Genomic DNA, 22221 nt, shown 5'->3' on the forward strand with positions numbered 1-22221 from the left:
ATAAGCTTGATGCTATATTTCTTTAACATGTCAGTAAATCTGAATTTATTCTCATAGAGGCTAATCATTGCTTAATATATGACATTCAGTTATTTTGCATTTTACGTGCATTCAATCTGAACACTAATGTTACAGAAATCAAAAGTAATTAACTTTTTAAAAAGAATTGGTTATAACTTTCAAGAGTTTTATAATTCATGATAACATTAAATCTACATTAACTGCATTTTTCAAAAACTAAATGCATTCTCACAGGTAATCTGTTGGTTTTCAATTGGAACCATTTATTAAGAAACACAGATAAAGTAAGTTCTTTTTAGGAATTATTTTCATCAGTATTCCACTACCTTATTAAGGACATGAACAAAATGAGGGAGGTTCATTTTAATATGTATGTTTATGCACATGTCTGCTTTCTAAGATGCATGTGTTCTCATGTTTGGAAGGTACAATAGTTTTTATCCACATTCACAACGCCCCTTATGTTCATGGAATACTCACGTTGTTTGACCGTAGAGACACGCGGCCTCCGCAGCGTGCACAGAACTTAGTGCGACAATAGGAGCAGAGATGACCGCACCCATCAGCAAACTTTGTTTTATGACAGATTCCACAAGTTGGAGCATCGTCTTTGTGCTCGCCCTGGTAACGCCGTGCTTCTTCCCCTATTTTTCTCACTTGTTCCTTATAGCTTTCAAACTGTTGATGCAATCTCCTAGGCAAAAGAGAAAATGGTAGCAAACTAAGTAAATGGTGGAAGACAAAATCAGAACAAACAAAACAAGGAATTTTTCCTATCAAAAAGGAAGCATAGCTATTTGAACTAAAGCAAAACATACAAAGCTATTTTCCCCACTAACCTTACCTCCAAAGGTAGGATATATATTAGCATGATTCCACAATCCCAGTTTTGCTCATTAGCACTGAACTATGTGTATGTAGAATCTACATAAGCACTGTTTATCGCCAGCAGTGAAATTTGTGTATCTATTTCCTGCCTCTGTTTCTTTTAGATTTTTCAAAATATTTCAACTGAGAGCTCAACACTTTACAACTACAGGCATGTGTGCATATAACTGAAACAAAAATTACACAAAATATTTAGCCTAAATACATATGATGTACTCCAATATTTTCTATCCTATTCTAACTTTAATACTGAATATAATTCAAAAATAAGTTTGTCTCAGTGAATTGATTCCATGACCCAGTATTTGAACATGATGCATACTTTGAAAAATATTGTTTTAGACTATGTTGCTGGACAATCTATCTTCTACAAAATAGATTCCTTTGCCCCCATTCCTGGAGGCTACTTACCTATTTGGCATCAAGTATCTAATTTAATACATTACACAGAATGTTAGCTTTTGCATCATATTTGAGTTCCTAGTTCTTCCAGTTCACACTAAAAGTTCTAAATCTTACCTTGTAGACATGCAGATTTTTACATAGTCCAATTTTTCATTATTTTAACCAGGTAATATGTATGAAGCTTCCTAGCAACCACTCCTGATTAACTACCATCTGTGGGGACAGCTAAAGTTGTCTAGGGAAACTCCCCATTAGAATGTTCACATTTAATGTGATTAAAGTCTCCTCCCATCACCATCAGTTCAAATTCTAATCTTAAATCTCTATAAATAGAACTGTTTGCTGTTCTGAATAGAACACAAGAACATCCAGTGAATCCCCCAGTGGAAGGATGTCTTGGTTTTGAAATTGAGAACTGAGAGTTGTCCTGAGCCTAGCCAATAGTTATTGGCTATTTCGCCAAAAGAGGGACTCCTGCTCAAATTCATCTGGGTATCTGAGCTAGTTTTCCGGATTTGAGTATTCCCTAGAACACAGAGCACACAGATGCTTTTGTTAATTCAGGCAGTTAGTCTGATGTTCTCAATCTAAGATAACTATGAGGAACTGATACTCCCTGGAAATAGAATCAAATAAGTTAGTTCCAGGTACTGCAGTGTTTGAGGTATTGAGACTTCATTATATTTTCTTTTTAACCTTAATAATTCTTAAGCAGAACTTCTGTGATTACTTTAAAAATTCTCAAATCTCTTTGCAGCTTTGCCAGCTGACACCTTTTCTATTTAATTCCAATAATTAAAGCAAACATACAAGCACCAGCACATAACAGTGTAGTTTAGGATCTGAAATATTTCCCAATTTAAAGGCCAGCTAATTTCACTTTATAAAGGAGTATATGTGTTATTTCATTTAATGAATGCAAGAATACCTGGTCAATTTATTGAAGAGTTATTTGATATGTTGATGTTTTTATATTTTAAGTATAAAAACTAGGGTCAAGTTAGTAGAAAACAAGTGTGAATAACAAATGTTATTTCAAAAGTTATCATGCAAAATTGCACTGACAATCTTACTTCTTCCACTAAAGAAAATAATTTTAAGGAAGGGCCGGACGCAGTGGCTTATGTCTGTAATCCCAGCACTTTGGGAGGCCGAGGCGGGCGGATCACGAGGTCAGGAGATTGAGACCATCCTGACTAACATGGTGAAACCCCGTCTCTACTAAAAATACAAAATTTAGCCGGGCGTGGTGGCAGGCGCGTGTAGTCCCAGCTACTTGGGTGACTGAGGCAGGAGAATGGCGTGAACCCGGGAGGCTGAGCTTGCAGTGAATCGAGATCGTGCCACTGCGCACCAGCCTGGGCGACAGAGCAAGACTCCATCAAAAAAATAAAAAAAATAAAAAAAATAAAATAATAATAATAATAATAATTAAGGAATGGGAGCAAGGAAATATTTCTAACCAAGGAAACTCTAAGCATAGACGGAGTACATAAATAAATATTTCTTGTGAGAACTACCAAATCAAATCCATTTAAGTAAATATAAATGAGAAGGCGAAAACTAGGCTAAGGAAAGTTTCCCTATAAACTTATTCTAAAATATAGAACATGATGGAGTACGGGTGTTGGCAAACTTTTCGGAAAAAAAGGCAGACTGTAAATATTTTAGACTTTGAGGGTCACGTAGTTTCTTTTGCAACTGCTCATTTCTGCTGTAGCAGGAAAGTAGCCACAGATAGTATGTAAATGAATGAATGTAAATATGCTCCAGTGAAACTTTATTTACAAAAATAGATAGTAGTCCAGATTTTGCCCATAGAGCAGTTTGTCAATTCCAGATTAGTATGTGCTTTATGCTAAGCTATAATGGCTTGAAAACCAAAGCCTCTGTTTGTTTTTAAATTCAAAGATAAAGGAATTTTATATGACCCAATCAAAAGGGCACTTGTTTCAGGAAATCTTTGTACAATGTACACATGCAGGGCACTGACCACTGAGAGAAAACCTTACTCTATTACAATCTCATAGCATTTCATCTGGGTCACTTATAGACCATTTAATATTTTTACTATGTTTTATTGCTATTTCTATACTTAACACCTCTCTTCTATCAAACAGTACACAATATTAGAAGTCCACAGTTTAGCAAACAGTTCAGACATATAGTTCCTTAGTAGCAGCCAATACACACTCATATTTGCTGAATGGAAAATTTATACATATATGTATTATTTTTCTTAGTCTGTTTTGAGAAAAAAAAAAACCATACAATTTACAAACAAGTTCATATTGAGGACAAAATATCCTAATACACCCTACTTCACAAAACATTGAAAATTCTGGGTGTAATATTTAAAAATATAACTTTTAATGTACATTTGAGCTGGAGAGAAAGAACGCAAAATTCTCAAAGGACAAAAATGAAAGAGAAGTAGTAATTCAGAAAAGTAACATATCTCTGAAGCAGATGCCTACAAACGTGTACTGAGGTTCTGTGACCAAGAACTTCAGTTTTAATTCTCGTACAAGTGATTGAAAATAAAATTTTAGTTAGGTATTCACCAAAAATAATTGAAATAGAATGCATGATAACCAGTAGCGGACAAAATATGGAATGAGAAAAGTGTAAACCCAAAGAAGATAAGAATTAAAATAAATAAATACATAAACACAAACAAAGCAGAGCAATTAATTATGACAGTATGAGATGGTAAAAAAAATCTAACACATGAGGAATCACAAGTGTTATACATTACAAGAAGCATCATCAAAAGACAAAGATCATCACATTAGATTTTAAAAATCCAACTAAATGAAGTTCTGAAGCGATATACCCAAAACATAAAGGCACAGAATGTTTGAAATAAAAGGATAGAAAAAAGAGATCCCAGGGAATTATTAAGAAAAACAAACAGAAAAGCAAACAAACAAAAACTGGTATAGAACTTAAATTTAAAAGCACTACTACAGAGTGTAAACTTCTATTAAAAAGTATTCATTTTATTTTTTACATGACAATTATAAACGTAATTGCATATAACATATGTTTATACAGTAGATTAAACTCACTTGTTAATTTTGAGTTCTCTGTGTGTGTGTATATGTATATACGTACACATACACATGCTTTTATATATATATACACACACACACATATATATATATATATGCTTAACATATATCTAAACTTTTCCCAAACTCTAGGCTTCAAAAGTACTAAAATCGTTTTATTTCTTAAGCTGGTGGAGGAGGGGTTACGTGACGTAGGTTTTACTTTTTGTTTACACCTTACATATATGTTTTATAATACTGTTTTGTATGTATGAACAATTTAATATTAGAAAGAAAAAGATTCATTTCTAGCTCATCGAATAGCATTGAATAACAAATCAGGGCTACATAGAATTGAAGGTCTCCTGGCTGTGACAGGTGGGTAGGCAGCAACTGTTCCTTTTCTAGTTGGTCATGGCAAATGAGCTGGTTGGATGAGACTTCCCCACTAAGGTATGACAGTGAGATCTCTAGCTTCTCACTTTCTCCATGGGGGATCTTGGAGTAGGTCCTAAGGAAGACAGCCACCAGGGGACAGTGTTCTTCTCCCAGAGGGACATACCTAAGTGACCTGGGGCAGCTTTTCACCAAGTGCTTCCTCCCAAAGTTCATGAGGCCATTCACACAGTCATCACTCCAAACTCTACGAGGAATCACATCCTTCTGAATGCTGGTCCTTGGTGAACTTTACCCATCTATGCCTTCCTCTCATGTGCTTTAGAAATTTAGAAATTCCTTTTTCATTTCAGCAGCAGTCCTTGTTTAAACTACTGGTATAGACATCCCAGTAGGGAGTATAATGAGAGAAGAAAGAGCTTGCTTTTTCTCAGCCTATAACTCTCTTAATATTCAAATATTTTTTCTTTCTGGGTTTTTTCCTTTATTTACAGATAAGATTCCCTTATTCTGCTCCGGAAGAAAAAGCCCAACTTAGGTCCCGGTCAACTTCTCCAACTTATTTCCTGGGATGCTCCTTATTTTACCTGCAGACACTATGGAAGGAAGGAAGGAAGGAAGGAAGGACGGAAGGAAGGAAGGAAGGAAGGAAGGAAGGAAGGAAGGAAGGAAGGAAGGAAGGAAGGGAGGGAGGGAGGGAGGGAGGGAGGGAGGGAGGGAGGGAGAGAGGGAGGGAGGGAGGGATGAAATTCCTCACTCCCACGTCTTTAAAATCTACCTACTCCATAACCTGCACTACTCTATTAAATTGTTCTCTTAAAATACAACCTTAATGCCCTTTTCTCAATTCATATTTCCCTTACATTACGCTGATATCTCATGCTGTCAAGATGCTGTCCTCATAATAAAATATGCCTTTGGAAGCAAGATACTGGTAGTGAAACCATAAACAGCATATTTATTTTTTGTATCTGATGTTTTAATGCTTTAATCTATATCAAATTTGTGACAGTGTTCTATTATGAATAATAAATGGAAATACATATTTTATTATATGGTCTTACAGTAAATGTGGGACTGCAAATGTAAAAGCTTTTTGTGAAATTTATTTGTACACTTCAATTTTAGAGTTAACAATATATTCTTATTGACTAGTGAGGTTGACAAAATATATAATCACAAATCACAGATTTAAATTATCCATATGGAAAATGGAGAGTATTATAAAATACACAATGCTATCAAAAGAAAATCAGTGATATTGAAACTTTCTTCCAGGATATGATTTTTTTTCATTGTTTTACTATATAATAATTGTTGCATTATTTTAATAATTGTACATTCAATTCAAGAAACTCTAAAATTCAATTTATAAACAAGTTGTTTGGGTGATTAATAATATATATTTTGAAAGAAACAAAGATGAATGCCTAAAAAACTAAATACCATTCTGTAAATGTCTCAAAAGTGAAATAGCATGCGATCAATGCAAAATAAATAATTTAAACAAGCAATTATTGATGACATTTGTACAAATTAATAAATATTTGTTGAACAAGTAAATGGTAATAGTGGAATGTAGAGAAAATCTTTCTAATTAGTGCAGCAATTCACATTTTTCTGTTTTGAATTTTTTTCTTCTCCCATTCCCGAAGAAATGAGAATCTAGAGAAACTTCTACCTTTCTTCCTGGCTTTCTTTTTTGAGGTCTACGCAAATAGAACTGGATTTTTCCAGAGGAGGAAAGGATGGAAGCTATCATTTTAAAGTTTTAAAACTCCAAGTGGCAGGTTCTGAGAGCAGGTGAGGGCTTTCTCTGAGATAAAAGCAGGGCAGAGGCCAGGATAGTTTGCATGCAGTACTCCCAAATGGAGGATTGCTTTAGGATGTGTATACAATGGCGGAAGGGCATGGGTGCTGAAAACAATAAGCATGGCCTCTGTTTCCCTTGTCGCCCTTGGCACAGAAAACAGATCAGTACCATCCATCATGTGTTCCCTTCATCAACCTTAGCACATGGGCACCACCAAGGCCTTATGAAGTTAGTAGCATGGATATTAAAGGCAGGAGAGTTGTTCTGAGACTGATGGCCTGATTAAGAGCCTCCAAAAAACATGAGGTTGTCCAAGAGGGAGCCCTAATAATGTCTGAAATTCAATGTTTTTCTAGTCTAGTAGGTTGGAGGCTTGCTTATACACATTTTGACATCACACCATACTGTTGAACATAAATTCACGTGAATAATCGATTTAGAAAGTAAGTTATACGTAAATATAAATTAGCAGTTTATGACAGCATGTACCAGTGTCAAAGAAGGACAGTAAGTCATATAGTTGTACAGTTAAAAAACTCTTTCTTGTCCCGACAACACAATTGTCCCCCTTTTAGTGAAACTGCCTTTTTTATTTCACTCCATAATAGAGGAGCTGTAAAATTTCACAAAATTTCAAGGGCCACTATTTTTTTTTAATGATGTTTGCAAATAGTGGCTTCTGGTGTCAGAGTTGAGTAGAAAATAACAAACAGCACAGTCTTTTTGACCAAAATGTTAAATAATGGGGTTTTCTGCTACAAAACAGTTGGAAGAGGGATGGTTGTGGTGTCTTGGATTGGTCTCTTGGAATGCCCTTCAAAACAAGATCACAAGCTAACTACTCAAAGTTCCACCATCAGGCCAAGCGCAGTGGCACATGCCTGTAATTCCAGCACTTTGAGAGGCCAAGGAGGGAGAATCACTTGAGCCTAGGAATTTGAGAAATGCTTGGACAACAAAGCTAGACCCAATCTCTATAAAAAAATTTAAAAATATATTAGGCAGGCATGGTGGTGCATGTCTGTAGACCCAGCTACTTAGGAGGCTGACGTGGGAGGATTGTTTCAGCCTCAGAGGTCGAGGCTACAGTGAGCCATGATCATGCCATTGCACTCCAGCCTGGGTGACAGGTTGAGACCCTGTCGAATACAAAAAACAAAACAAAACAAAAATACCAAAGCTGCTCTATCAGAAAGCTGCAGAAATCAGAAAGCCACTGTCCAAATGGCTGGTGCTACTGTCCTACCACCTCTGCTAAGGTATTCTGATCTAGAAGCCACCACCAGAGCCACATCAGGAGATCCCAGGAAAATCATGCCCAGTATGTTGTTACGGCTCTGCATCTAATTCAGTTTCCATTCAAATCTCATGCAAGCACATTCGACTGATGGAACCTAAATTACATCAGGGATTCTAGCTGCAAGAGAGTCTATGTAATTCAGTTTCCGATTTCTAATTTTTTCATAAGACTTCCTAAAATAATTTTGAAATATATATTGTGAGGGTCAGTCTTCCACTTCAGCTACAAACCTCTAATCTATGTTAAATTGCTTAATTCCTTTCACTGTACCATGGGTGAACAATATCTAAGATCTCCCTTTCCCATTCATTTTCCATTTTATCTCCCTCCCCTCCCTCTCCTTCCCTCCTTTCCTTCTGCTCCCCTCACCTCTCCTTCCCTCTCTTCTTTTCCCCCCTCTCCCTCCCTCTGTTTTTCTTCATCATACACTACTATGGAAAGCATTTCGCCACCACCGGGAAATTTTAAAAAATAGATTCAGTTCCCCAAGCAAATAACTTATATGAGGGGTCTTCAAAAAGTTCATAGAAAATGAGTATTACTGAAAAGCTATGCATAGATTCCAAAAGTTTCTTGTACCAAAATGAACTTGTACTAACTTGTTACAGCATGTCTGAAAAGTATCTATTAATAGTTCAAGGCACTAAGAAGGATAAAACATAAGTTTGAAAAGAGCTCCTATGAGAGCAACACGAATTCCTCTAAAATTGAAGCAAGAACAAACATGAAATTTCAAGTGACTGGGCACGGTGGCTCAAGTCTGTAATCCCAGCACTTTAGGAGGCCGAGGCAGGTGGATCACCCGAGGTCAGGAGTTCCAGACCAGACTGGAGCCTGGCCAACATGGTGAAACCCATCTCTACTAAAAATTACAAAAAATCAGCCAGGTATGGTGGCAGGTGCCTGTAGTCCCAGCGACTCGGAAGGCTGAGGCAGGAGAATCACTTGAACCTGGGAGGCAAAGGTTGCAGTGAGCCAAGATAGTGCCATTGCACTCCAGCCTGGGAGACAAGAGTGAGGCTCCACCTCAAAAAAATAAAATAAAATAAAACAAAACAAAATAAAATAAAATAAATAAAAATTAATTCAAGTGAAGTTTGGGCAGAAGAATGGTGAAATCACTGATGCTTTATGAAAAATTTATGGGACAATGTTCCAAATAAATCATCAGTTTACAAATGGATAACTCATTTTTAGAAGGAATGAGATGATGCTGAAGATGAAGCCTGCAGTAGCAGACCACATACCTCAATTTGTGAGGAAAAAAATCATTTTGTTCATACCCTAATTGAAGGGTACTGACAATTAACAGCAGAAATAGTAGCCAGCACCATAGACATCTCAACTGGTTCAGCTTACACATTTTTGACTGGAAAATTAAAGTTGACCAAACCTTCCATTTGATGGGTGCCAAAACCATTGCACCCAGATCAGCTGCAGAGAAGAGCAGAGCTTTCAATGGAAATTTTAAAACAGGATAAATACGCTAAAGTATTTATTTGAAGAATTCTAACAGTAGATGAAACATGGCTTTACCAGTATGATCCTGAAAACAAAGCACAATCAAAAGAATGGCCTTCAAGAGGTGGAAGTGGTCCAATCAAAGTAAAAGCAGACCAGTCAAAAGCAAATGTCATAGCAACAGTTTCTTGGGATGCTCAAGCCATTTTGCTTGCTCACTTTCTGGGGGGCCAAGGAATGATGACATCTGCTTATTATGACAGTGTTTTGATAAAGTTAGCCAATCTTTAGTAGAAAAAGTCCCAGGGAAAGGCCATCTGAGAGTCCTTCTCCACCATGACAATGTTCTTGCTCATTCCTCTCATCAAACAAGGGCAATTCTGCCAGAGTTTTGATAGGCAATCGTTAGGCATCTACCTTACAGTCCTAAATTGAATTCTTCTAATTTCCTTTTGTTTCCTAATCTTAAAATGTCTGTGAAGGGCACTCATTTTTCTTCAGTTAATGTTGTAAAAAAGACTGCATTGGCATGGTAAAATCCCCAGGACTCTCAGTTCTTTAGGGATAAACTAAATGGCTGGTATCAAGGGTTATAAAAATGTCTTGAACTTCATAGATCTTATGTTGAGAAATAAAGTTTATAATTTTAAAATTTTTAATCCCATTTTTTTTCTGCAAACTTTGTAGATACATGTACGCGTGTCTGTCTAGTTCATTTTATCTGGTTAAAAAGCTGCAGGGACAGTAAATCAACGTAAAACTTGGACTGAGATACAAGGTACATATACAATCTAACAAACAAAAAACCTCCTTCTTTCCGTAGTGATTTAATGAACAGCACAAATCTATCCCCTGTGAATGAAGGCCCTCATTATTCTTAGCTCGGATTATTTCATTAGCTTTCTAACTAGGCTTCCTGCCGATGGATTCCGTCATTCTAGTGCATCTTTCATACTGCCTGAATGATCTTCCTAATAAACGGAACCAATCATGTCAATCTACTGATAAAATATCATCTCTGAGGTAGTTCAGTTTCTCATCCTGTGGTACAAGGCCCCCACTTTCTTATCTATTAGGATCTCTCAGATACATTTTCTCATACATCTTACACTACAATAAAATTAAACTTTCTAGCTATTTGTCAAACACACTAGAATCTTCCAAACATCAATTCAACAAACATATTTTGAGGTCTGTTGCACAACCCCCACTCCTTAAAGCTCCGGGAGTACAAAGAAAGTAGCATAAGAAGGTCTTGAGTTTCAATTATTTTATTACCTGATATTCTTATTATAAATACAAGTTGTTTACAGGTGTCAGGCATATGCATAGTATCCTGCAAAAGGAAGCGATTGCAATTGCAAACATATGTAACTCAGATGAAATCGCTTTTACAGCAGTGTATTTTTCCTTCAGCTTTGAACTTCCTTTCATAGCTTGAACCCTTACCAAGTATCATCAAATATTATCAATACTTTACTAACACAAATTTATTTAGGTGAATTTTTCACTTAACACCAGCTGTAAGGATATAATATGCTATTCTAGATATGAGCATACAGGCTCTCTTTTGGAGGAACTATGTATTATTCTACCATTTGCCTTTGTTGTCTGCTTCAACTCTTTTTGTGAATCACTGCTGAAATTTAAGAAATATAGTGGTACAAGCTTAAAACCACGGTTTTCTTCTTTGCCAGGACTTGGGGTTCATCATTATGACATCGTTTAAACACTTTTCTTAGAGTGAGACAAGATAAAGGAAGGATTCCAAAACCCAGTGTAAAATGAAAATATTTGGGAAAATACAGACACAGGAGAAACTCTGAAGATTAGAGGGTACAATTTCCTCATTTTATAAATGGGAACATTTAGGGACATGCTTTATGTGCCTTACATAAGGCTAGTAAAATGGTTGGTGATAATTAGGTCCTCTATTTCAAACTTTCCACTACACCATTCTATTTTCAGAATGCTAATTTTAATTATGGCTAAAGGAATGGAAAGTTATTGCTTTGTAAGAGGGGTTTCCTTGGTATCCTCAAACTTAATATGCATCAGAATTATCTAAAGGGCTTGTTAAAATGCAAATTTTTGGACAAACCTACAGAGCTTCTGATTCAGTAGGTTTGGGATAAATTCCAGGAAGAAGCCTTTTTAGTAGTTCTGGTGCAAATTATCCAGAGACCACCATGTGGCAGAGACTGCAAACATTAAGAATAAACTTGAAGATGAAGGCAATTTTTTCACAGATCTGTCATCTCACTTCATAAAAATAATCATCCCAATGAAATTTTAAGCATAAATGCAAAATCTAGGGCACTATCCCTCTGGAAATATGCTGAATAATTTAATATTATGGCATATACACATATTTAACCTGATAATCATCATTGTTTAAAACTTACAATTTTATGACTCAAAGAAATGTGCACATTTGTGTTTTAAAAAGCATCATAGTGTTTTGTACACAGGCTTAAACATAGGTTGCTTCAGAGGCAATATTCTAAATACCTCAGTAATTCAGAAATTTACCCCAGATGTTACTGAGTAATTTTTGAAAATTACTACAGTTCAACAAATTATCAGTTTGTATCTTAAAAACATGTTTGGTCTTTAGTTTAAAATGAGTATACTTTTTTCTTATTGCAAATATCCAGCAGATGGCACTAAAGCTTTTTATTTTTGCATTCAATTCTGTCATAGTTATTTAAATTACTTTTTAAAACATCTTACATATTGAAAAAAAATTAGTACAATCAGCAGGAGATTTGAGTTACTAGGAAAATGTGTTTTCAGTGGTGGCTGAAAAAGAACAAAAGAAAAATTTATAAAATGTTGCAACTTCTGCTCTTTTGTGGAGGACTATCATTTTACATAACCTTTTAAAATATTATATATTAAGGGTTTTTGTATATTTTTCTATTGTTGGTAGTTTTTATGGTCCTCCATTTAGCATTGTTAAAAATGAAGTTCATCCAATCAGCATCCCACAGTGTTCTGAAAGCACTGAGAGATGACACTTACGAAAAATAAGAGCATAACTGATGATTAGCTATTTGTGTTGTATAGTCTATTACTTCAGTCAAGCATTTATTTTTAATTCCATTTTCAATTTACCATAGGAGGCCACTCCTGAGTAAGCATTAAATGAAGACATCTGAGGACATGGAGGCCCACTAGCATAGATTTAAGTTTTCTGCTGCACTCCATCTCCCAGTAAATACTTTCACTGTGTTCCTGAATGCTGTGAGGTGCTGCATGTGTAGAAGGTTCATATGCTAGGTCCTAGAAATACTGTTTCTAGATATTATGGAACAATATTACTGCTTTCTAATATTAGAGATATATCAGAGGTCTGAAACTGAAAACCTGGTTCAAGAAAGGGTCATTTTAATATTTTGGCAAACAAGTTATCTCATTCACAGTACAACTCAACAGAAGAAAATCAAGTAAAATTATGAGAAATCATAAAGTAGGATATGAATTAGGAATATAATTTTTAAAAGGAATGAAGGTAAGTTTTAAGGAAATAATCTTAATAGGTAATATTGGGATCATCTATGTAACAGATATGTAATCAACTGATATTAAATAGGTCTAATCATACTCCATGCAAACTTTTCCAGAATGTGTCAGGTGATCATGCCAACCTACCTAATGCATAAAGAGCAAACGCCATGTGTCGGCAATTTAGAAGACAGTGGTGTCTACACATATGAGCAAGCCAAAGTGTTAGGTAACCAATTCATGCTTGCATCTTCTGGAATGCACAACACACTGTAAACATTGCCTTTGCTGTATTGTCAACTATCTTCACCAGAATTGCTTTGTTATGTTACTATAAGGAGGGAAAAAACCAACCCAATGACATTATACAATGGGACACTTTTTGGAAGGAATTAAATATAATAGTTCAGGCATAAGTGTGAGCCTGGCATGGTCAGGATCAAATCTAGTTCTACTTCCTAGCTTCATGACCATGAAGAAGTTATTTAAACTCTGTTCCTCAGTCTCCTCATTTATGAACTGGTGATAATAATAGCAACTTTGTAAGATTGTTGGGAGGGTTAATTGAGATAATCAATGTAAAGTGCTTAGCACTGTGTCTAGCTTATGGTAAAAGCTCAATAAATATTAGCTATTATTATTATACGTAGACATAGATAATACATGAGGGAAACAGAGTACTTTGCTTTTAAGTTTCTGAGTACACTTAGCTGATAACTTTGGGAGGCAGTGATGACTGGGAGGATTTCCTGGCAGATGAGGATTAGTATGAGTGGCTTGGATGATCTATCAATAGACCACTAGTGAGGGGAAAAAAGGTCATCTTGTAAGATGGAAGTCAGAGTGAAAAATGAACCCACAAGTAAAATCTGTTTTGTGGAAACTCCAGAAGATACAACCACTGGTGGAACACGTGTAATTTTGTCTGAAATTTTTTTGGCATTTTTATGGTCATTGCTGATTCACAACAAAAAAAAAAAAAAAAAAAAAAAAAAAAGGAGACTCTAAAAGTCTGATATTTATAAAAAGAGTATTATCATTAGTATTATCACTGCACTGGTAAATGTAAATTGCCTGAATCACAAATATTTCCAATGCTCTGAAATACTTGGTGAATGAACGATATACAGAAAAATTTTAATGTGAAAGACTTGTTTTCCTTTTCATGTTTAATGTCTGATAAATTTACAAACATCGAATGTATTCTTCTTATTAGTGAGTTAACCACATTTTGTTGCCTTTTCTTCTTTTAGATGATAAACTATGTTCAGGCAAGTGTTAGTTAAGGGAGAGGGGCTTTCAATGTTACTTTGACAAGTATTACCTTACATTTTTAATATTTGATCAGAATAATTCCTTTAAAACCTCAATGGTCCTATAAAGCTCTTCAAGCTGCCTTGTTTCTCAGAAATCACAGAGCCACAAGGGAATAAATGAGAAGTGCAATGTCCCCTAATTTCCAGAACATCTAATGACTTCATCTCCCTGGACAAATTCTTCTGGTGGTAATGTTTGTGCTCACCCATCTGGTTACTAGGGTCTCTATGGGGCCACCTGTGACATTTCTGTCTTGTCTGTTCCGAGGTTCTGAACACCCACTTATCTCTAGTGAGGGGATAACGAAGATATACTGCTCTTACTCTGAGTGTAGAAGGAAAGTATATTACTTGCTTGTTGACCCCAAGAAGTGAGTGCACAAGTGTATTTCTTGGTTTTAGATTTAATCTCCGTGTGTGTCAATACTTGAGAAAAAAGCAGAGCCCAGTGGTTCTAGAGCCAAATTTCCGGGGTTCAAAACTTTCTTGGGCTCTCCCTCTTATTAGCTTCTGACCTAGCAAGTTATTTAACATGCAAAGACTCCACCTCTTCCTCTGTAAAATGAGTATAATAATGCCTACCTACTGTGGGGTTGTTGTGAGGATTAAAATGACTAATATGTATGTGCAAAGCACTTAGGGAGGTGGAGACAATAGTAAGTACTCAGTAAAATATTAGCTATTTTATAATGTATAGAGAAAATAGTGAACAAAAATCAGATAAAACTTCTATTATGGTCCTGTGAAGTGTAACATTATTCAATGGATTGAAATACATAAATAGGATCTAGAATTATGACATAAAATATATAGATTGAGTCCAGATTCTTGAAAGCAGTGCCATCAAATATTCTATTTGTAAAGCTTAAGTTGAATAGCCTAGTAATAAAAAGTTTATTCCAAAAAGACTTCCTCTTTTTCACTTTTAAAAGCAGAGGAATGCAAGCTTCCTGAATTTTACTTGCACAGTGTACTGAATTAGCCAACCATCATTAGGTACAGTATTTTCTAATGCATTCTGGAGTGCATTTCAAGGTAAGTGACAAGATGTAATTTTCTTCCCATTACATTTGCTAATGATGACATCTGTTTTCATCATTTAATTAAAATACATTGTTAATATGCATATAAAACCTAACTATCATCTAAATAATATAACAGGTGTTGTAAATAACTTAAGTTCTTTTATGTCCATGAAAGAGAGATCATAAAAGAAATAATTCAAATATTACTGCTAATGTAGAATATAAAATTCCAGAGAATATCAGAAGAATTTTTAATTTATACAAATACAGATGTATTCTATATCTGTTTCATGTAACCCAGAACCCCTACCATTGTTTAATCAACTCCAGACAACCTTTTCTACCCTCACCAACCACTGCTTGGTAATAATCAAGTGTATTTTTAAAACTTACCATTTTATGGTATGGTATATTTAGATACTAAAAAAAATGTGTCATAATGCATTCACTAATCACAGTGCACACAAAGCTAGGAGCAGTTATTTTACCTTTCCTAATATTGCACCATCTATGAAAAACTGTGAATAATAACAAGGTACTTTGAATTTGAACCACATTTAATTCAATAGACTGTATCAGAACCCTGGACAGAAAATCTTGCAGTTTTTGTCACTGTCATGATACAATCAAATTAAGCACAATCTAATTCCAACAATTCTATTGATTTTGTAGCAATCGGTCAAAATGAAAACACTTTGCTGTACTTCACTTATGAGCAACACCCTATTTTATATATTTTTGGTCATTTCTTTTGAGTATTTGAGTAATCCCCTCTGATGAATCATCTTAACCTTAAAATCTGGGTTTCATACTTTCTTATCCAATTCACTAACCCCTGCATCAGGTCCCTTAGAACAGGCAATTAGTAAATATTTGGAGTTCAATTGAACTGAAAGTTATTCAGTGGAGTAGCCCAGGAAAGAAACCCTATGATTCTAAGGAGAAATCTACTTGTCCCTTGACTCTTTAAGTTTTACTGCCCTTTGCCCTTCTTACGGTTAAACTTAGCATATTGAAAATATTTTAGCTATTTAGAGTGAAATTCATATTATATTATCATCTGCAGACTTCGAATGCTAAGTAACATTTTGTTACTACTGATTTCCCTGCTTTTAAAGTTTAAATAAGGCAGTTAGAGAAGGCTTCACCAAAAGGTGAAATTTGAGCAAAGAACTGAAGGAGGTGAGGTAGCACATTATGGAGAGCGGGGCTTGGTAGAGGATGCAGCAAGTGTGAAAGGCCTGAAGTGGGAGCTCACCTGGTGAGGCTGAGGCAAAGCAGGTGGGCCCCTGCGGTGGGGAAGGACTGAGCAAAGGCAGAGGAGGAAGAGGGTACACAGGTTATGTGAGCTTTCTTCACTGTCATAGGGATTTGGCTTTTACTCTGGGTGAATGGGAAGCCACTGGAAGAGTCTGAGCGGAGGAATCAGATAACTGGACTTACATTTTCATGTGCTCCCTCTGGCTCCTATGTTTGTAATAGAAGACAGCAAGGAGGAAAGCTGAGACTCCAGTCAGGAGGCCTGGCAATAATCCAGTTTACAAACAATAGAAGTCTGGACCATAGCTCTGATAGTGGAGGTGGGGAGTGCTCAGATACATCTTCCTTCTACCTTGCTTTAATTCTCCCAGAGTCTGTGTAGGCAAACATATGTTATGTTCATGACTGTTATATATTTTGTTTTGTATTTTATTTTAGTTTTGAGATGGAGTCACGCTGTGTCACTCAGGCTGGAGTGCAGTGGCATGATCTCGGCTCACTGCAATCTCTGCCTCCCAGGTTCCAGCGATTCTCCTGCCTCAGCCTCCCAAGTAGCTGGGATTACAGGCACCTGCCACCATACCTGGCTAATTTCTGTATTTTTTTTTTCTTTGTTAGTTAAGGCAGGATTTCACCATGCTGGCCAGGCTGGTCTTGAACTCCTGACCTCAAGTGATCCTCCTGCCTCAGCCTCCCAAAGTGTTGGCATTACAGGAGTGAGCCACCGTGCCCAGCCCCTATTTTGTTTTTTAAAACACGATTATCAGGTTGCATTTTTCTATTTTATTTTATTGATTGATTGAATTTTGAGACAGAGTCTCTGTCACGCAGGCTGGAGTGCAGTGACACAATCACAGCTCACTGTAGCCTCAATCGCCTGGCTCAGGCAATCCCCCCATGTCAGCCTCCCAAGTAGCTGGGACTACAGGCACGCCCCACCATGCCTGGCTAATTTTTAAATTTTTTGTAGGGACAGGGTCTCACTATGTTACCCAGGCTGGTCTCCAACTCCTAGGTTCAACTGATCCTCCTGCCTTGGCCTCCCAAAATGCTGGGATTACAGGCATGACCCACCTCACCCAGCTGCATTTTTCTATTTCATACTGTGCATGTTTTCTCAGCATCAAAGACAATTATTGCCAAATCACACCAAGTGGAGGGTGTTCAACTTTCTGAGCCTGAGTGACATCAAAGAAAACTGTGTCTCATAATTGGAAGAGGATGTAGAAGTACGATAATATATTATCTCATAGAAAATCCATGTTTACTTGACACTCTATTGGCATCATGAATGAAGTACCCACCTGACACCTACCCAGCATCTAAAACCTGGCAATCACTGTAACGTGAAGGTAGACCCTGCATGATACATCAAACAGCTTTAAAGTTCCCAGAAATTTTAGTTATTTTATATGTGCTATTAACATTGTGTAGGGAATCTGAATACACAGTAATCTCACGTCTGGAAATCTTATGTAAGTCGTGTTCCTTCAACCCTTTTCTGTTTCTTCTTGCTTCAGTGCCAAGCCCCAGTGGTCATACCTTTTTAGTCCATGTACAAATCAAGGTAGAGGTTATATCAAATGGTTATTAGAATGCAACTCTATGAAGGAATAAAAACAGCTCCAACTCGTAAGGGCTTTTTAAATCATCTTTTTCTGTTTGTTTTGTAGTAGATTTCACCTTTTCTTAGGAAGTTACACAAACGTAAACTGTGATGTGATAAAGTTAACTTCCTCAAATATGTTAAATGTTTAGTATGTACAGTGTTTGGGTGTGTATGTGTATCTGTGTGTATGTGTTTACAGATATATATACACATATAAATATATATCTAAAAAAAACTTTGTTAGATGATCCAGGATACAGCAGACCCTCAAGGTCTTCAATTTAATATGAGTTTTCATTGTGCATTGCTATAAATTTAGATATGGAAAATAGGCATGTATAATTGATTCAGATGCTGAGAAAATGCTTCTTTAAATAAAGGAGCATTGTTTTTGTTTGTTTGTGTTTGCTTTTGCTTCTCGTAAGTCTAGGAGAAAGCTTCTACCTAATGGAGCAAACAGGTAGTGAACTAAAGATAGGTGTGGTATAGCAACCTGTCTCAACTCCAGATATAGGCACTAGCCTCTGCATAGTAAGCTCTGGGCATGGCTGCTGCAGCCACCACCAGTTTAGTAAGGATAGGTATCCTTGCCAATATAACAAGAAACAATTTCACAGAAAAAGGGAACTTGCAAGGAAGATAATACATGAAGTACTAGGGAATAGAACTGGAAGGAAAGAGACAGAAATAAGGAGAGCTCAGATAAACTACAGGCAAAGAGTGAGGTAACATTTCATATTAATCACTTGCATCTAAAACCTGGTGTGTACAGTATGTCTCCTGCCTAAAAATAATTTAAACGGCCTGGCTAAGAGCACCGCTAATTTGTCACTGTGTGCATCCTGCTGCTCACCTTTCTATAGTATCGGTGTGACAAGGCATTTTAAATCCTAGTATAACCACATAATCCAAACATCACCAAATGATCACATTGCAAGCTTCATTTAGAAATGCTCTCAAGTCTAAGGATACATGGATTATTATAGTTTTTAACAGATTGCTTTCAAAACCCAAAGATTTCTGGGTTTTGTTTTAGCTTTAAATACCATCATAGTAAACAAAAGCGTAGAGGCATGAGGCAAGGGGGGATTGTGTTATACATTTTAGAAAATTTCACTATCATCTAAGGTGAAGCTATCCCTTTTCTTTGATTTCTGAGTTAATGAAAGCCCAGAAAAGTGTTTCATTGAATGTCCATGGTCAGCATCCTCTGAGTAAGGGCATTATTACCAGATACAAGCCAGGGTTGAAACAAAGGCTCTGCCAGTGATTTGCTGAGTGATCATGAATAAGTGAATTAGTCCATATAAGCTTTATTTCCCTCATCTGTAAATTGAGGGTAGTAACTGTACCTCTTAGGACTTTAGAGAATGTTGGTGTAGTATCTGACACAGCTTTAATGCTTAGTAGATCTCAGTTCTCTTTCACCACTTTCAACTTTCAGAGGAGTATGGTTTGCCCCTCATTCTGTTTCCACAGAAAAGGGTAGGAGAGAGGAACGGAAAGTCCAATAAAGTAAGAAGACCTAAGTGTGAGTTGTGGTTTTGTCTCTTACATCCTGGACAACTTTGGACATAGCCCCTTAGCACTTCTGAACTGGGATTCTTTCTCTCTCTTAAGAGTGATACATTCATAAATTCAACACATAATAATTGAGCATCTACTGCATACCAGGTGATATAAACATGAACAAAACTAAGTCCTTGTTCACAGAAAACTTGTATGTAACTAAGAGAGGCAACTGTTAAATCACATTAACAAAAGAACATAGAGAAATAACAGGTAGCTTTAACAGCTAGGAAGATGAATAAAAGAGGGAAACATACAGACACGCCCCTGGCTAGGGGTAGGGCAAGGCTACATAGACAGGATTGTCAGGGAAGCCTGAGTGAGGAGTGGGATCCTGAAGGATGAGAAGAAACATGCCTTCCACCTGTGTAGGGAAGAGGATTCCAGGCAGACGGAGCAGCCAGTGCAAAGGCTGGACAGGAAAGAGCTTGGGTCAGGGCAAACAAGGCAGAGTGGAGTGGGGACTGGAGATAAGGTCAGTTACATGAAGTCAGGAATGCCTTGAGAACCATGGAGGGGATTTTTTATTTTCTTCTAAGTGGAATGGGAGGCCACTAAAGGATTTTTATTGACAAATTTATATGATGAGACAGAGAATTGAAAGAATCCCTTTGTTTTTCCCATGGAAACCAGACCATAAGCAAGGCAGTCCAGGAGAGAGGCAAGCCACGTGGTTCTTTGAAAGAGTGCTTATGCTGGAGGGAGTAAGGAAAAGTCAAGCTGAGGATTTTTTTTAAGCCCTCACACCAATGTAAAATATTATTTTAGCACAGAAAATTATTTCCCAGGATAGCATCATCCCTGGAAGTCTCTGGAGTGCACTTCATTTGTAACTACTTACTAGCTCTGTAACACTAAGCAAATTACTCTACCTCCTTTAACCCTCAGTGTTATGGACTGAATATCTGTGTTCCCCCAGAATTTACATGTTAAAACCCTACCCCTCAGTGTAGGGGTCATATTTGGAGGTGGGGCCTTTGGAAGGTAATTAGGTGGAGATGAGGCCATGTGGGCGGGGCTCTCAAGGTGGGATGAGTGTCCGTATAATACTTGGAAGAGAAACCAGAACCCTCTCCCTCTCTCCACCATGTGAGAGCACAGTGTGAAGGGGGCCATCTGCAAGCCAGAAAGATGGCCCTTGGCAGGGAACAAAATTGATGGGCATCTTTATCATGGACTTTAAGCCACTCAGCCGATGATATTTTGTAATGGAAGCCTAAGCTAATATACTGAGTTTCCTTGTCAGTAAAATGGGAATAATAATATTGTTTATTCCATAGCATTGTTGTGAGACCTCAATGAAATAAAACAAGTAAAGGACTTAGCACAGTGTCCGGATAAATAGCAGCCACAACTAATGTAACATAAAATCTTCTCAAGTCATAATGATTAATAAGGTTAAATTCATAGGAATAATAATTTTAAAAGTCTTCAAGCTTGCCAGTGAATATTTACAATAAATGTAGTTCACACATGAACAAACAGGTCACATACTTGCGTATTTACTCATAGAGAATTTTTGTGTTTCTTTTTTCCCCTAGCTGGATGAATATGTTAAAGGTCTAGTCTAAAAGAACAGCCTTCATGGAAGAATTCTATGAAAACAATTCTTACTATTTAATTTTAAAAAATCTTATTTAGAGCTATAAAACAGATATAGACTTGTAATGTTTAAACTTTTGTGTTATTTAGAGACACATAGAAGGGATTTCTAGTGAACTGATGAGGATTACAGGTGGGCTGGTAAACATTCTGTTTTCATCTTTCTAATCTTAGTTAAACAGAATAATAATCTTTTTAAACTTCATTAAGCACGGATGCCAGGATTAAAGCTCTTTACATGATAGTCCATGTAGAAGTGAAAAATGAAGTTTACCACGACCAGAATATGATATAAAGTAACACCTCTTCCAAATGATTATTATAGGTTTCTTCTTAAGATGATTTCTGAATAATGGAATTTATCATTAGAAGGATAACTTCCCCCTTTCCTGTCAGAAAATACTGAAAGAGGCCGGGTACAGTGGCTCATGCTTGTGATCTCAGCAATTTGTGAGGTTGAGGCAGGAGGATCTCTTGAGCCCAGGAGTTCGAGAGCAGCCTGGAAAAACCAGTAAGACCCTATCTCTACAATTTTTTTTTTTCAGTTAGTTAAGGTGTGGTGGTATATGGTCCTAGCTACTTGGGAGTCTGAGGTGGGAAGATTGCTTGAGCCCAGAAGGTCGAGGCTGCAGTGAGCTGTGGTTGCACCATGCACTCCATCCAGGGTGACAGAGCAAGACCCTGTCTCAAAACAAAAGAGTGAAGCCAGGCACAGTGGCTCCCATCTGTCCTCCCAGCTACCTGGGGGATGAGCAGGACTATCCCTTGAGCTCAAGAATTTGAGATCAACCTTGGTAATACTGTGAGACTTGATCTCTTAATTTTTTAGTTAAAAAGAAATAAAAAAGAAATACCTAAAAGAATAACTACAATCGCAGTTTCCTTTAATTAATCCACAAACTTCATGTCTATGAATTCAGTGATGGATATTTGCTTATGTTAATTAAATCCAGAAATCAGCTTACACCCTTGGAAAGTACTTACTGTTTGCAGCAG

General features: G+C 36.7%; 1 protein-coding gene across 2 annotated transcripts in view; it reads right to left on the reverse strand.

Moving 5' to 3' along the window:
* Positions 1-22221, reverse strand: part of RIMS1 (regulating synaptic membrane exocytosis 1) — a 494019-nt gene that overhangs the window by 292258 nt on the left and 179540 nt on the right. For both annotated transcript variants that reach the window (XM_023219183.1, XM_023219184.2), the window contains one exon: positions 502-715. In XM_023219183.1, the coding sequence (XP_023074951.1) occupies positions 502-715 (214 nt within the window). The remainder of the gene's footprint in view (positions 1-501; positions 716-22221) is intronic.

This window comes from Piliocolobus tephrosceles, chromosome 5 (assembly GCF_002776525.5).
Source record: "Piliocolobus tephrosceles isolate RC106 chromosome 5, ASM277652v3, whole genome shotgun sequence".
NCBI lineage: Eukaryota > Metazoa > Chordata > Mammalia > Primates > Cercopithecidae > Piliocolobus > Piliocolobus tephrosceles.